The following is an 18,363-nucleotide window of genomic DNA, read 5'->3' as shown; positions in this document are numbered from 1 at the left end:
TAGCTGCAGGTTCCATTCCACCACTAGAACCAGAATAATTTCTACAGCACACTTTCTTGTGTTCAACCTGCCACTTATTTTCTTCCACTTCACCAGCTCTCTTTCCGAGTACACAGCTATAGCAATATTTGCTCATTACCTGAACGTCAAGAATTTTTCCAGTATCAACACTAATGACAGATGATACTCCATACAGTGATGTATGTCCACGCTTCATCCACGTTCCATCACATGACACACACAAATCGGTGTCTGGCGTGTTATCTGCTTCTGTCTTTAGTTCACTATTCATCTTCACAGCTTCCTTTGCAGAGGACTTCAAGTTTTCTTCCACTTCCTCTTGAAGAGCACTTAGCAGTGTTTTATTTCCAGTGGTGTACCTAGCACTTGGTTGTGGCATGTTCATGATCCCACAAAACAGTCTGGTACCTTCCCTGCCTATGCCCAAACATCTCATGCCATATATTAAACGCATATTTGCTTCATATATCCGGTTACTTGATGCCGAAGTTCTAAAAGCAGTGTCTGAATGACAGCTTTCACAAGTAAGATGCAACATACACACTATTCCAATTCTGTTTTCTTCGTCATATAATCTCAAACTTTTTGCACCACAGTCAGCACATACACAAGCAGATGATATAATATCAGATAGTATTTTCAAATCAATAAGCCTAAAACCACTAGTAGCTTGAGTGTCTGAGCCACAATCATCAAGTGATTGACAGCTGTCAATTTTCCTTCTCGAAGCACTCGCTTTCTTGGTTGAAGTATCGTTTCCATTTGTTATTATGGGGCTGGTTTTCAAGTTGTCTTTACTACATCGAGAAGCTTGACACTTTCTAACCTTTTTAAACACCTTACTAGAACGCGGCATGCTGCAAAATATAATAACAAGTCTACTTACAACTTTCGTAAAAATGTATTCCAAACAAACACTCGTAAACAAACGCTATAAATCAAAGAATATAAAACCAGCGGCAGAGATATTATTCCACAGCCTTCTTGATGTAGTACACAAACGTTCCCTGCATTGTGACTGCACAAAACTGGAAAAAAACGCAGTATAAATAGATATACGAGAGGATGAAGACCAAGATGGGGGGGCGTCGCCCTGTGCAAGCTATTACAAATTATTATTTTTTTCCCCCTTAGAAGCGGAATTGGAACGTAATATTTGGTAATTGAAATTTCAATACCATGTAGTAAATGAAGAGCCAATAAAATTTTTTTCACAAATTTGGTCATTTTCATGTACGTCCCCCCTTAACACTACCAGTACTTTTTATGGGTTTTGCTGCCATTTCTTGTTCAATCGTGGTAGTGGACCTAGCTCTCTCTACCCTCCCGCCCCCCCTCTCTCTCTCTCTCTCTCTCTTGCCAACTTTGTGAGACAGTGATGTAATAAAATTCGTGGTAGAAAGAAATCACAATGCAGCTCTGTCGTGGGAAGTTGTATATAGCCAGTTGTACTTTATAACTATAAAAAAGCCCGCTAACCAAATCTCCTGTTGCTTGCATCTCAGTATCTTTAAAAGTTCTACACTTAAAATATGGATTACAAATACTCAGAGCACAGAAAATAATTATCTGTTAGTCAGAAATCTTGCCTCGTGACAGCATATTACGATTTTTTTAATAGCTGTGATTTTGAAATGGGAAACATGCGAATAAATGCACAGTCTTTATGTCAACATCATGTAATAGTCACTTTTATCGGGCAAGGGCATTAACATACAACACTTATAAAAATATTTATCATAGGTCCATATTTTTTCGAAGAGACAGGTGCTTCCGGTCCTGTTACCTGCAACATCACTGGTAAATACTATGAGTGCCGTTTTTCGTAACGAAACACAAGGGCGACTGCTTATGTACTTGACATACAAGCGGAACATTATGCATTGCATTTAACCAAAATTATCTCGTGTTAGAAAAATCGGACAGATTCCAGGTTGGAGTAGACAAAAAAGGTCATGTAATCTTAAGATTTCGTTCACATAGTGTGTCCACCTAACTCCAATAACAGAAAAGTTTCCCACATGTCGAAAATTCGATAACATCGCCAGAAATGCTTTTTCATAGACTGTCCGTAATCGTCTTAATAATTTGTTATCGCACATAAAAGTAAAACAGAAAGGTAGTGCAACTCTTCCAGGACATACTGATGCCAGTTCCACATTTGTAAACTGAATTCGTTTGCCTTTTTGAGCGAGTAGAATGAAATGTAATATTACACGAGTCTTCTATGCAGGGCGTGGCAGACAACACACACCGAGAACCTTCTCAAGAAGGAGGGGAGGTAGTGACATAGAACTCCCTCATCAGAGAATACATTCGAATTTTTTACTCATATAAAATTGACATGGAGGTAAGAATAAATATTCTGATCTCTGTGAAAATTGGGAACTTTCTCAGAGAATACTCTTTTGCTCTGAGATTCTTGTCGGGTGAATGTTCTCTTTTTTTATCCGTAGGACCCATTGACTGTGAGAAACTAATAAGTTTAGTGAAAGGAGGAATTTGTGGTACCCTGAGGATGAAGATATCGTAATTAGGATATAATTTGTTGCAAACCACAATTAGATAAAATCTATATCGGAAATTTTGGCGTAAATTATAATTTCAAAAAATAATTTGTTCAGGTGAGAAGGATGGCGAATCATATGCTTAAAGTGACTGTGTTGGTTCTTTTTTTGGCTGTGTTAGGTATAAAAATTGTTATTACTGCTTACTCGTGTTTTGATGCCCGCAGAGTGGTGATTCCGTTTCTGTTACATGAATTGGTTTGGAAATGTGGTGTATGTCTTTCTACTTTTCAATGCTTTAGGTGTTCAGAGTGTCTTCTTCTAAACTTCACATTTGTCTTTCACACATAAGCTGAATGACAGTCATTGTAGGTTAACTGACCTACATCTGCACAACTTCAAATAAATGTAGCACAACAGAGTGTTTGTAATCTTGCTTTTTAAAGGTCGCCATGAACCATCTCGAGTATATAAAGCCGATGACCCATACATGAAACTTTCGGATAATGAAAGCTAATGGCGAGTAATTGTAGAGATATGATTCGAGATTTGTTAAAAAAATCCGATACTCATACTAAAGATGCAGTTCTGGCTCAAGTAAAACTGAATGTGACACGTTGATATTTGACATTTGATGATTATACCTTTCCACTATATTAAGTTCTGGAAAGTACAATTTCAAAGTTTTTGTGTGATATGTTGGCCGCTATTTACAATGTACTAAAAGCTTATTTAAATCCTAATATTTTTATTTTACCCCCAAATAACACAAAATATTAAATTTTTTCTATACCGAATTTCAGAGTTATGTTTCGTGCAAGTGCCCTGAAAGACACTGTAATATAGCTGATTTACTTTATTAAATGCTAGACTCAATCTGAAATAATACTGCCATCAGAATGCTTGTTACTTCCTTTCTCAAATCCACTGGGCAAATGTTCAAAGTGTGTTAAAGTTGCGAGTACCACAATCTATTTACCTAAATATACTGCCAGTATTGCATTGAAAATTAATTAACTTTCAGTGCGTTATTTATATAAAATATAAAAATGCAGTAAATGAAACAGGCAAAAAGGAATACAAACGTCTCAAAAATGATATCGACAGGAAGTGCAAAATGACTAAGCAGGGATGGCTAGAGGACAAATGTAAGGATGTAGAGGCTTATCTTACTAGGGGTAAGATAGATACTGCCTACAGGAAAATTAAGGAGACCTTCGGAGAAAAGAGAACCACCTGTATGATTATCAAGAGCTCAGATGGGAATCCAGTTCCAAGCAAAGAAGGGAAAGCAGAAAGGTGGAAGGAGTATATAGAGGGTCTATACAAGGGCGATGTTCTTGAGGACAATATTATGGAAATGGAAGAGGATGTAGATGAGGATGAAATGGGCGATATGATACTGCGTGAAGAGTTTGACAGAGCACTGAAAGACCTGAGTCGAAACAAGGCCCCGGGAATAGACAACATTCGATTACAACTACTGACAGCCTTGAGAGAGCCAGTCCTGACAAAACTCTACCATCTGGCGAGCAAAATGTATGAGACAGGCGGAATACCCTCAGACTTCAAGAAGAATATAATAATTCCAATCCCAAAGAAAGCAAGTGTTGACAGATGTGAAAATTATCGAACTATCAGTTTAATAAGTCACGGCTGCAAAATACTAATGCGAATTCTTTACAGACGAATGGAAAAACTGGTAGAAGCCGACCTCGGGGAAGATCAGTGTGGATTCCGTAGAAATATTGGAACACGCGAGGCAATGCTGACCCTACGACTTATCTTAGAAGCAAGATTAAGAAAAGACAAACCTACGTTCGTAGCGTTTGTAGACTTAGAGAAAGCTTTTGACAATGTTGACTGGAATACTCTCTTTCAAATTCTGAAGGTGATAGGGGTAAAATACAGGGAGCGAAAGGCTATTTACAATTTGTACAGAAACCAGATGGCAGTTATAAGAGTCGTGGAGCACATTAGCGAAGCAGTGGTTGGGAAGGGAGTGAGACAGGGTTGTAGCCTCTCACTGATGTTATTCAATCTGTATATTGAGCAAGCAATAAAGGAAACAAAAGAAAAATTCGGAGTAGGCACTAAAATCCATGGAGAAGAAATAAAAACTTTGAGGTTCGCCGATGACATTGTAATTCTGTCAGAGACACCAAAGGACTTGGAAGAGCAGTTGAACGGAATGGAAAGTGTCTTGAAAGGAGGATATAAGATGAACATCAACAAAAGCAAAACGAGAATAATGGCATGTAGTCGAGTTAACTCGGGTGATGCTGAGGCAATTACATTAGGGAATGAGAAACTTAAAATAGTAAAGGAGTTTTGCTATTTGGGGAGCAAAATAACTGATGATAGTCGAAGTAGAGAGGATATAAAATGTAGGCTGGCAATGGCAAGGAAAGCGTTTCTGAAGAAGAGAAATTTGTTAACATTGAGTATAGATTTAAGTGTCAGGAAGTCATTTCTGAAAGTATTTGTGTGGGGTGTAGCCTTGCATGGAAGTGAAACGTGGACGATAAATAGTTTAGACAAGAAGAGACTAGAAGCTTTCGAAATGTGGTGCTGCAGAAGAATGCTGAAGATTAGATGGGTAGATCACATAACTAATGAGGAGGTATTGTGTAGAATTGGAAAGAAAAGGAGTTTGTGGCACAACTTGACTAGAAGAAGGAATCGGTTGGTAGGACATGTTCTGAGGCATCAAGGAATCACCAATTTAGTATTGGAGGGTAGCGTGGAGGGTAAAAATCGTAGAGGGAGACCAAGAGATGAATACACCAAGCAGATTCAGAAGAATGTAAGTTGCAGTAGGTACTGGGCGACGAAGAAGCTTACACAGGATAGAGTAGCATAGAGAGCTGCATCAAACCAGTCTCAGGGCTGAAGACCACAACAACAACAACATTTATATTTTATTTTATATCAAAAGTTGTTCACACAACTTTGATTACGAAAGATTACATGCAGATTAACAACCTGGGACTTGACAAATTTGTGAAACTACTAGAATGGAGAGTGTGTTTTCCAATTTGATACCTTTTGCATAATCAGTGTATTTTTTTTCTATTTCTACTACTTTGTTGAGGAGCTACACATACTCCATCATTTCTTTTGTTCAGATATCAGGCTCCACAGTTGTTGTGCTATAAAGTCATCATAGCATGAATTATTATTCCCTGTTTTCCTATAAAGTCGTCATAGCATGAATTATTCTTCTCTGTTTTCCTATTTTGAAGCTTATGGTAACTTTTTCTTTACAGTAATATAATCGGGGGGTTTCTACCTAATCCTTGCACTCAGGGCATCTCATCTCAAAATTTTTAACATTAAATCTTAGGCTAGGCGCGCACTGGCGATTTTCCGTCGCGCGATTTATTTGTCGCAAGATTGAAATACAGTGGCTCGAATAGGAGCGCGCACACGTGTGACAAAAAAGTAGCGGCGATTTAAAAGACGCAACCGGCCCTATTTCACGCGCGACGCGATTGTCGCAGGTGTGGAATGTTTCACAGGCACTGGCATGGGTCCGCGCGCACTAGCGACGCGATTTCTCGGTCAGTCGCTCACGCTCTGTGTTGCAGACACACAAGTTCAGTGCGCCAGCAGCATGTCTGATAACGGGAATTGCGCCACGGATGACATTGTAAGTTGTGTTGTCGATTCAGGAAGACTAATTGCAGAAGTAGAAAAGCGACCAGCTCTCTACAACAGGATATTAAAAGAATACAGTGATCGCAATTTGAAAGAGTGACTATGGGGAGAAGTATGCTACAGCCTAATTCGGAACTGGACTGAACTGCCTGGACTAGAAAAGACTAACAAAGGTATTTCATGGTTCACTTATTTTATTCATTCATGTAGACATCACAGTTACAACAATTTAATTTTTTTCAAATTGCCAAGATACTGATCCTTGTGGAGTCACAAAGCAGTTTGCAAAATAGTCCCTTATCTGTATACCACACGCATTAGCTCTTATTCCTACAGGCTTCCAGCCTTGCAGAAGGCATTCGTACGACTCGTCCTCAGTTCGTACACCGTCATTTCGTCTTACGAAATTATGCAGAATACAACATGCTTTTATGATTGTGTCTCAAAAACCAACATCCACATCCATAGGTCGATGAAATATTCTCCATTTGTTAGCCAAAATCGCCAAAGTACATTCCACCATTCTACGAGCACAACAGTGTCTATAATTAAAAACACGCTGCTGTTTCATTGTCAGGATTTTCTTCGAGTACGGCTGGAGAATATGTCTAGACAATGAAAATGCTTCATCTCCTACAAAATTAAAAGGTTGAGGCTCTCCTTCCTCGTCGTGTGGTAATTTTTGAGGATTTGGAATGTTTAACTGATTAGATTTCAGTTTTTGATAGAAGTTGGATTTCTTGAACACATTAGAATCCCCATTGGCTCCATACGAGCCCACGTCTACCACAGTGAAACAATAGTCAGCGTCCACTATGGCCAAAAGCACTGTCGAAAAATAATTCTTGTAATTATAAAACTCTGAGCCACTGTCAGCAGACTTCTTCAGTCTCACATGTTTCCCGTCCACAGCACCAATGCAATTTGGAAAGTCAGTTCTGTCTAAAACCTATTTGGCAATAATCTTCAGTTTTTCTGCCATATGAATAGGCTGTAGACATTCCCACAACTGCTCACATATATTCTTCACAATTTCTGTGATTGTAGTGGCTCCCAATAGATATTCGTAGTGTAATGAGCGAAAGCTATTTCCAGTTGCAAGGTATCTGGAAGAAATAATATTCAGTAACAGCAATAATATTTATTCATAAAAGTATTAAGGTAAATACTTACAATAAATTATATATAGCGATAATTTCATTTATGACAGGTAAAGAAATTCAAAGGAAGTGGAAAAACCTGAAGGACTGCTTCGCGAGAGAACTGGCATCACAGAAAAAATCTTCGTCTGGCGAGGCTACAAGGAAACGGAGGAAGTATCTATGCTTCGATGCAATGTTATTTCTGCTCCCTCAAATGGAAGACAGACCGACCACCAGCAACTTCGAAATTATACCCAGTAGCACAGGAAACAAGGAAGTAGGTTCTCCCCCCAGTTTGTCTTCACAAAACAACAAGAGCACACTGCACAAAGCACAAGAGTACGACATCCTACGAAAAGAGAAGCCAAGAAGGTTACGTCCTACAAGGAATCTCTATTAAATATTTTAAAAGACAGACAAAAAGAAGATGTTAACGAGGATAAGAATTTTGCATTAATGCTTGTCCCCATGCTGGTGAAGTTAAACGAAGAACAGAAACATTACCCGAAAATAGAAATACTGAATGTGATGAGGAATGCCAGATATTATCAGCTTTCACCGATTTTTCCACAGCATCCGACCGAACATGTGTTATAAAACAACTCAAGCAACTTATTCTCCAGCATCTTCATTCGTTCAACCGTATTCTTCAAATTTCCTAAATGAAACGGAACCTCCACAAAATTTGTTCGTATGCCCCTCTGCTGACTACCGCAACAAGACCACAGAAACCTCTATGCGCAACATGGTTTTGCAGTTTTCTCATGAAACAAGTTCGCCAGTTTCGACTTGCAGTAGTAATTTTCTTTATGTATCTGATCAGTAATGTAAAATGGCAACAATAATTGTTGAATGCAATGATTCTCTTGCTGCATCTAATCAATAATGTAAAAGGGCAATAAAAGCTGTTGAATGAGGTAATGTGTGCTCACCTCAAAGTCACTGATAAGCCCTCCTCAGGTGGTATACACTTCCTCCATGTCGTATCTTGTTTTGTTATATTCGGTCCTACTGTCTGAAGCAGTGCATCAAAAGTATTCTTACTCATTCGATAGTATTGAAAGAATATATCTGGGTGATTTTGTAACTCTTCGTGTAATTTGTAAAACTGCCCTTTCACTAGTCTTTGACTTACAATCGGATGCACCCAGTAACGACATTCGCGCTGTTTTCTCGCTCTTCTTCGTAGTAAAAGCGCCACCAAACAAGCTGTTTCGATGAAATCCATGCTGGTACTGAGAGTAGTTGCGATTTTCCTGCCGCTGTGTGCGCACCACAATGTACTTCCGCGACAGCGATTGTTAAGTCGCGCCGACTGAAAAATCGCCTGTGCGCGCCTAGCCTTAGAAGCGGCATTCCATATGGCTTATCTTTGTAATCATCTATAAGTTTAAGCGTGTTTCCTGTGGAGTCGATAGGCATTATTGCACATGAATTCCTTCGCAGCATTGCCACAACATACTACACCACCAAACACAAATGGATCACAGCTACCTGTCTGCTAAGAAGTACAAAGATTCCAAACGAAGCCGGGAGCAATGCGCTTTACGTATGCACTATATAGATAGTGTATTTACATTGCGTTGTTTATGCAATAAAGACTAACACATGATGTTAACGTCCCACCCATTTCAGTTCCATAGACGGCCTGTTACCGCAATTTGAATGCGTTAGGTTCGTTCAAGCAGCTGCTAGCGCGCTGATGCGCGGGTTCTTCAATTCATTCATTCATTCATTCTTTATTGATCCACTGAATCATTTTGTGTACAGAGAGTATTTATTACATGATATGAAACAAGTCATTAACTTGTTAAACATTTAAAAAATACATAACTCCAAACTCAATACGCCTAGACTTACACAGTTGTATGATAGTTATAGATTACAGGATATTGTATTAGTGTATTCACAAGTTGTTCAAAACTAAGGTCAACAAGGCCTAATTAAAATTAAAATTTGTGGATACATTTAAAATGAAATTAAGTACAGATAATCATCACGTAATTTATACAACAGTAAATATTTACTAGAGAAATATAATAAGGACGTACAAGTAGATCAATTTTTGACAGTCGGTTAGGCCTTATTGAATATTATAGTAGGGAAAGATAAATGTGCAAATATATTACATGGAAAAATCACATTCAAAATATTCATGTAAGTTATAAAAAGAGTGTTTTAATAATATCGATTTAGGCCTTATTTTGAAAGCTGTTGTAGTTTCCGTGATCGACTATTTCGTGCTCACGCTTCATCAATAAATATAAGGTAAGCATTTTCCTTACTCATATAAAATCACCTTTTCTTGTAGAAGTGCAAAAGAATAGCAACTGGCTGAATCATGAATCACACAACTGCCGTTTATTTCAGGTGTCCAGCGAACGGAAATCGGATTTTCTGCCGAGTGATGAGTAGTTGGTAGTTTTAAGTCGTTCAAATGTGATACCGCAGTACAGCGACGCTGAATTTATGGAACATTTTCGTGTGCGGCGTCATGTGGTAGGCGAGCTTAATGAAAAATTCAGGAATTCTCGCATTATAAGTATCAGGCAGGGGGAAATGGGAAGCTGCTTCCACTACTGCACACTCGGATCTTCTGTGGTTTGCCGACCACGAAGCGCCAAGTTTTAAAGACGTAGCAGACAGATTAAAGAGTGGCTTATTTCGTTAGTGGTTTAGTTAGGAGTCGTTATGAAGTGGCCACCTGCCGAGGAATGTTTGCGTATCTTCCGACACAACTTCCCAACAATGTACGCAGTTGCTGGTACTACACATGTCCGGTGTTCAACCATCACTACGCGCGGGAACCAAACCAGAAATAGGACAAGAAACGTTTCAGGCCGGTATTACACTATAAAATTTCCTTGTCAAAGTTGATATGTCAAATATTTATGTCAAAGAAATTTGATGGTGTAATAGGGAACTTTGTCAAACGTCGCCTGTCGTCAAGTAAATATGGTCAGATCTAGGGCGTTGTCGTAGATTTGATCATAAGAGTTCTGTTCACTGCAATATGAAATGTAACCGCTTTGAGCGCTGGTGCCGCTACAGCTATTTGACGAATCTGTAATTTGTTTATTTCATGGAGGTAAAAAATGGTTTATTTATTAGTTTAGCAGCTTATGATGTACATCTATGGAGTAAATCCATATTTTTAATAAACTTGCCTGGACGAGGTTGGGGTTGAGCAAGGGGCACAGTGCATGCTATTAATTGTGTGTTGATGGGCAAGTGGAACATGCTGTAGGCGACTTCATGACCACAATCACAGCTACAGGCATCCACATCTTCATCTGGAACCATCCAGGCCGCTTTCCAGCAAGCCGGAATAGAGAGCAAAAAATAAAAAAATTCTTTCTTAGCGTTCCATTCCACTTTGTTTATCCTTAAACTCTAGTTGCCACAAGAGCGCTTCATCTGTTTCGTACTTTTTATTAATTTTGTAGTTGTTGGAACACTAATTCCATTATTCAAAAATAGAAATAGTTCTTATTGCCCATGTAGTGTACTAAACATTTATTTACATTCACATATTACCCCTTCAGTGCTTTATAAATCGCTTCACACCTTTCTGGAATTATTTTGGTTAATGTGCAATGTGATAGTCGAGTACTGTGTTGTAAACTAGAGTAGCTCTCTCCTGTGTCAAGATATCCCAGTGTCACAGTTTGCCTGTCTTCTGCACGTAAATCATTTCTCAAAAGAGTATTCTCTTTTGTAATTTGAGAAGCCACTTTACTGAGCAAATACTGAAATACACTCTCACCCATTCGTATGTAATTTACGTCCTCCATTAGCAGCTCTCGTAACACATTTTGCTGAATGCTTTTACTATCTCGACGTAATACCTATGATTTCATCCAAGTATAAGCAAAGGAAACATGTTTTTTACGTCATCGTTTCTGCGCATGCGTAGTGACTCCTGTTTCTAGTGCTTTAAGGTAATTCTCTAGCAGCTGCTTGAACGAATCAATTGTGGTATGTTTTGAAACCCCCATCGACCAAGTGTGTATTGTCCTTTTATAAATAGCCAAAATGTTGATGATTTACAAACCGAAAAAAATTAAGTACTTAAGCCAATGGTAAAATGCTTAGGTTATAGATACATCTGTGGTTTAAGGTAAAATACGAATGTAATTAGGCAAATATCAGATGTACAAAATGTTCGTATTATGGCACACCTGCCACTTGTTGTGCTGTTGCCATGGTGACAAGTGACATGATGCCAAGCTAGGCATTGCAGTTGCGGCGTGTGTTTATATACTGAGAATGGAGTCGTCGGTTATTTTGCGTATAAGGAAAGGTACCGATATTTAGACGTTTTTATGCAATATCTAATTTTAAGTTGGGCATCTAAATTTATTTATTCATTCAGAAATCATCTCATAGTGACATAGGATTAATTTTTTAATCTTAATAATAATGAAAAAATTGTACTGGTAGCTCAAAAAATATACACAGACAGAATACAATTATGTTTTTATGAGGATGGACAGTTGGTGGGCTGTGATCTAGATAAAGGAACCATCACAGTATTTGCGTAAAACTAGTTAGGGAAACTTTATCCCTATAACGGACAGAGCTAACTCCAGAATACTAAATATCAGGTCATTGTGTTAACAACTGCACTATCCCATCCGGTTGGCCTCTGATGTACAAAATTTTATAATGTAACTAAAGTATTGACTAAACGAAACATTTTTTTTAGCCTTGTTTCACAGAATTTATCATTTCTGTACGACCAGTGTTTCGGATTATGAGCCCATTTTCTGGTATGCAACTGATCCCGAAGATAGAAACCAAAAATCAACGACAACTACTTAATCTGTATGGTTTGGCAAAAACTATAAATTGTTTTTTTATCTCTGCTGGTAATTTGGCATAGTTTAATAAATTAAAGTAATATAAACATAGTTTTGCTCTTCATCACTGCACACGGCAAAGGGCACATGCTGGTGACTCCTGGACAATGAACATGCTGTTATACCCCTTACACAGACTCCAGTCTCTTTGGAAAATTGACACCAAGCCCACAAAACATGTCACAATTACCCGAACTCATTTTTAATGTCCTCCCGTCAGTCCAGCAGACTTGACATCTTCCTGTGATGAGTGGAATGTTGATGTTACTGTTATGCATAGTACATCTTGGCACATTAATTTCTCATAAAACCGTTATAATGTGACAAGATTGTGGTGTTGTCCCCTTCCATTGTTAACCACTACTCTGAGTCATCTAAATGATCTTTAATTGTTTAGTATGCATCACTTTTGAAGTGTGTTTTAGCTGCCATTTCAGACACACATTTTAGTAATCTTTTTGATTTTCTTTCACAGTTTGTCATACTTTTTTATTCTCTTAGAGAAAATCCTGTTTGGAGTGAGTTGTTTGTTTTCTTTGGAAATTACAAGCTTGATTATGTACAGAACTATTTGTGAAATACTTAGTAATGTTATCCTGATATGCAAAATATCTACATCTACATTGATACTCTGCAAATCACATTTATGTGCCTGGCAGAGGGTTTGTCTGAACTGACACTGTTTGCTGGTGGTACAAACATCATTATTAATCTGGTAAAAGAAACTCCAATTGAAAATGATACAAATAAGGTCTTTGGAAAAGTCATTAATTGGTTTTCTGCAAATGTGCTTGCTCTAAACTTTGGGGGGGGGGGGGGGGGGGAACAGTAAACCAATTTTCTGCTGCAAAAAGTACAGTTCCTTCAATAAATATAGCACATCAACAGAAGTCAGTAGACAGGGTAGAGCACCTAAGTTTTTGGGTGTACACATAGATGAGAATCATAGTTGGAAAATTCATATTTTTTATCTTCTAAAGTGACTAGGTTCAGCAACTTTTGCAGTCAGAATAATTGCCAATTTTCAGGATATAGAAATTAGTAAGCTAACATACTTTGCATACTTTCACTCTCTGATATCATACGGAATAATATTTTGGGGTAACTCAACATTTAGACAAAGAGTATTCACTCCTCAAAAGAAAGTGGTAAGAATAATGTGTGGGGTTGATAGTCGCACATCTTGTAGGCATCTTTTTAAAAGATTGGGAATTCTTACAACAGCCTCACAATACATTTACTCACTAATGACATTTGTTCTCAACAATATGGACCAGTTTAAAAAGAACAGTGACATTCATGATTATAATACCAGAAAAAAGAAAGACTTACACTATCCTTTACTCAACCTATCTTTGCCACAGAAAGGGGTAAAATATGCTGCTGTAAAATTTTTGACAAATTACCAGATGAAATAAAATGTCTGAAAGACTGCAGTAATAGCCGTTATGATGTGGAACGTGTCAAGTGCACAAGAAATGCACATATGAAACAAGATTTTTAAAAATATATATATATTTTACAATACAGAGTTAAGGATTAATATTTCTATTATTTACCCCATTCCCTTAAATGGCACAAAATGGACATACTATATTTATAGATTTATTTATTCATATCCAAGAATTCATCTATGGTATAGAAGGAGTTGTCAAGGAGATATGATTTCAGTTTATTTTTGAAGCTATTACTGCTGTCTGTCAGACATTTTATGTGTGTCTACTGCTGACAAAGGCCTTAATGGCTGATAGCTATGAGTGTGTGAATCTTATTATTGTGCCTATAGTGACTCAGCATCTCTGCTATATGGTGAGTAGCAACTTTCCTTCTCTGGTATTGTTACATTCCATTCTGGATTTTCCATTGTTTGTTTACGAGGTTTCTTGTGGCTATATATCAGCACATGGTCTAAGATTGATGCTGAACTTTTTGATACCATGCCAGAAGTGCTCAGAATGTTTAGGAAATTATTACTAATTTCATCATCAACATCTATATCAATATTCATAACACAAACTCAAGCTTTTAGCTTTAGTTAGTTTGTGATGGGTATCGGTCAGGGCTACGCAGTGGCACTGTTTAGCAGGAGCCTTGGTTCGAAAATGGTTCCGTAGACTAATACTGGTAACTGGAAGTAAAAAATAAAAATTTATTGTGGTATAAACTGATGTAGTTTCACAAGGCATTGCCTACACCTAAACAGGACTGTGAAGGGAAGATTGGTACAGCTGATTCATGAAAGTATAGGGGGTGGATCTCAGGCCACAGATGGTCAAATACCTGTTGTCATAGGTAGAAAAAGTAGGTATTTTTTGGGATAAATCCAGACAGCAGGTTCCCCTGCCTAAAGGAAAAAAAAAAAAAAATACTGAAACAACCATTCACAAGACAGATTGTAACACTTCAAATATCACACATACCATATGTCACAAAGGAAAACAAACCATTGTAAAGAGTAACATGGGAGCTCCAATCTTTGAACTGCCCAGTAGTTTGCATTACTGAGCACTGGTGTAGGGAAACAGAAATCCAACATGTAGTATTATCATTATATGAAATGGCAAACTCTTACTGCAGAACTACTTCAAGGGGTGGAGGATCATGCATTTATATCAGGAAAGGAACACAGTTCAAATCAAGATATGACCTCAGTATAGTAAGTGAAGACAAACACTTTGAAATATCAGCTATAGAATTAACAGGGCTTGATATCACCAAGAAATTAATCATTTTATGAGTGTATAGATCTCCCAGTGGGAGTGTGGACACTTTTTTCAATAAATTAACAGAAGTTCTAGATAAAGTATCAAGTACAAAGGTCAACATAATTCTGTGTGGGGACATTAACATCAACACTAATATCATAAATGAACCCAACAGCACCCTCATAAATATCCTTCAAAGTTTTGACGTGTCCCTATTGGTCAATAGTGCAACAAGGGTTACTACAGTGACTGCATCAGTAATTGACCATGTGGCCACAAATATGGACAGGGAAAAATGTGATGTAGTTGTAAAAGAGCTCGGACTATCAGACCATCTCTGTCAAATAACAAAAGTAAAATCAGGCATTGAATCATTCCCTAAACTACAAGCCTACAAACGACATCTATCAGAAATAAGAATAAAAGATTTTTCAAAAGAACTAGCAAAACAAAGCTGGGATGAAGTGTATAGGGAAACCAATGTGAATACGAAATTCTCTAAATTCTCCACCTTATTTAAATTGAACTTTGAAAAAGCATTTCCAAAAGTGTGCATGTCTGTATCAACATCTCACAAAAACAGATGGATAACAGCAGCTATTACAAAGTCCTCCCAAACACTTAAACGCCTCAGTTCCATGAAAAAGATTTGCAATGGTCCAGAATTCTTAAACTTTGAAAAAGATTTGCAATGGTCCAGAATTCTTAAACTTTTATCATAGATACAAAAAGATCTGTAGGAAAGTGCTGACTGCTGCAAAAAGTTATTTAATGACAAAATAATATATAATGTAGAGAATAACAGCAAAGCAGTCTGGGATGTTATAAAAAAGGAAACAGGGAGAAGCAAACAAATGCAGAATAACATAGGCCTACTTCTAAGGGAGGGGGATAAGGTAATAAATGGTCCACAACACTTAACAAACTAGGTAAATGAGTATTTTTCAAGAATTGCAGAGAAGTTACAGCAAAAATCCCCCAAAACAAATATAACACCTATAAATAATGTTGCACTAAATACAATGATGTTTCTTCCAACCAAAGAGAATGAAGTCAATAAAACTGTTCATAAAAATTCAGTAGGCTTAGATGAATGTGTGTACTGAAACAATGCATAGGGATAATACAACGCCCCTTAACAAATATAATAAATGATTCCTTCACATCAGGGACATTTCCAGAGCAGTTAAAATGTTCAAGAGTTGTACCTTTGCCTAAGAACGGTAATGCAGAAGACATAGAAAATTACCGGCCTATTTCCCTGCTGTCACCATTCTCAAAAATAATAGAAGCAATTATGAAACAGAGATTAATGATTACCGGAATACATACAATCTTTTAAGCGAATCACAGTTTTTGGTTTCTGCAGTGGCAAAAATTTGGAGTCAGCCATAGTAGAATTCACAAGTTGTACATGATGCTCTTGATGAAGATGAGTGTGTCATAGGCATACTGTTGGATCTTTCTGAGGCGTTTGATACAGTCAGCCACAAGATTCTATTAAATAAATTAGAAGCATTATGAATAAGAGGACTTGCTTATGACTTGCTTCGATCATACCTAGCAGATAGGGTACAAAGAGTAGAGATATCACATACTCAAATACATCTAAACTTCTAATAAATCACTTATCAGAACCAAAATACATTAATGTACGGATTCCGCAAGGTAACATATTAGGATCAATACTATTCCTGATATACATCAATGACTTTCCCAGTAGTGTTACTCATAGTGAAAAAATTTTCTTTTATGAAGATAGCAATATTATAGTTGCTGAGAAAACAAGAGAACTCATGGCAGAGAAAGCAAACGAAACTCTCAAGGAAGTTTATGACTGGTCAGTACGCAGCAAAGTGACATTGAACACAAAGAAAACTAATGCCATGAATTTCAGTTTGAAGAGGGAAAATGACAATGTTAAATTAAATATAGATGGCACCTCTATAGACTGTGTAACAAATGCAAAATTTCTAGGAATGAATATTGATTCTCAGTTGAAGTGGTGTGAATACACAAAGGTACTTGCAAACAGAATGTCATCAGCATGTTATGCCCTTAGAATCCTATCATCAGTGTGTGTCATGCAGTGTCTTTTAGTTACATACTATTAATATGTACACTCAATTCTTAGCTGTGGCATTCGTTTTTGGGGAACAAATGCACAAAATATGAACGCAATTATTAATTCCAGAAAAGAGCCATTAGAATAATAACCAAAAATTGTAGTCGAGCTCATTGTAAAGATCTGTTCAAAACAATGGGGATTTTAACTGCTCTATGTGAATACATTTACCAGTCAGTTGTACACATCAGAAATAGTGTAACTAATTACTGCATAAACAGCTATGTTCATGACCATGCAACAAGAGATAGACTCAACTTACATTTACCAAGATAAAATAAACATAAAACTAAAAACAGCATTTTCTACCAAGGAATATAACTGTACAATAAATTACCAAAAGGGATTTAAGAAACTGCAAAAATACACTTATTTTAAAAGAAAGCTAAAAAGTACCTGTTATGCAATACATTATATACATTGAAGGATTACTTAGATAAAACAGAGTAGGAGTTTGGTAAAAACAATGCTATACAAATAAATAATAATAATAATGATTATGAAACATCCAACATTCCACACAACACCTTCACACCATGTTTTCTCCCTTCTTTTTTTCGTTTTCTATAAATATTTACCGCCAAGCTATGCATAACACAACACTAACACCTCTTCCTCTTTCTGAGCTCAACATCTCACTCATTATGGAGGGATATATCTAAAAACACAGATGATGTGACTTACCGAACGAAAGTGCTGGCAGGTCGGTAGACACACAAACAGACAATGTCTGCTTGTGTCTGTGTATGTGCGGATGGATATATGTGTGTGTGTGTGTGTGTGTGTGTGTGTGTGTGTGCGAGTGTATTCCCGTTCTTTTTTCCCCCTAAGGTAAGTCTTTCCACTCCCGGGATTGGAATGACTCCTTACCCTCTCCCTTAAAACCCACATCCTTTCGTCTTTCCCTCTCCTTCCCTCTTTCCTGACGAAGCAACCGTTGGTTGTGAAAGCTGGAATTTCGTGTGTATATTTGTGTTTGTTTGTGTGTCTATCGACCTGCCAGCACTTTCGTTCGGTAAGTCACATCATCTGTGTTTTTAGATATATTTTTCCCACCTGGAATGTTTCCCTCTATTATATTCATTATGGAGGGATGTTGACTCAGTTTTTCAGGATAGCAAATGGGAAGTTGCGGTGCAGAAAGTGGTCCAAAAATCACCAGTGTGTGAGTGTGTGTGTGTGTGTGTGTGTGTGTGTGTGTGTGTGTGTGTGTGGTGAGTGAAGTGTTCTGAAACAATGCGTGTATAGTGTGTGCAGTGACTGATAATGCGATATGAGTGAACAGTGTGGAATTACATTATTTAATATGTTATTTGTAAAAAAAGTCTTGTATACCAGTAG

General features: G+C 37.4%; 1 protein-coding gene across 2 annotated transcripts in view; it reads left to right on the top strand.

The window, feature by feature from the left end:
* The first annotated feature begins 11,507 nt into the window (after window positions 1–11,507).
* LOC126416703 (centrosomal protein of 120 kDa-like) overlaps window positions 11,508–18,363 on the top strand; it is a 194,418-nt gene continuing 187,562 nt past the window's right edge. For both annotated transcript variants that reach the window (XM_050084511.1, XM_050084510.1), the window contains exon 1: window positions 11,508–11,633. In XM_050084511.1, the coding sequence (XP_049940468.1) occupies window positions 11,600–11,633 (34 nt within the window). In that variant the 5' untranslated portion in view covers window positions 11,508–11,599. The remainder of the gene's footprint in view (window positions 11,634–18,363) is intronic.

The sequence above is a fragment of the Schistocerca serialis genome, chromosome 8 (genome assembly GCF_023864345.2).
Source record: "Schistocerca serialis cubense isolate TAMUIC-IGC-003099 chromosome 8, iqSchSeri2.2, whole genome shotgun sequence".
Classification (NCBI taxonomy): Eukaryota; Metazoa; Arthropoda; class Insecta; order Orthoptera; family Acrididae; genus Schistocerca; species Schistocerca serialis.
This window is presented reverse-complemented; position numbering and strand designations above follow the sequence as displayed.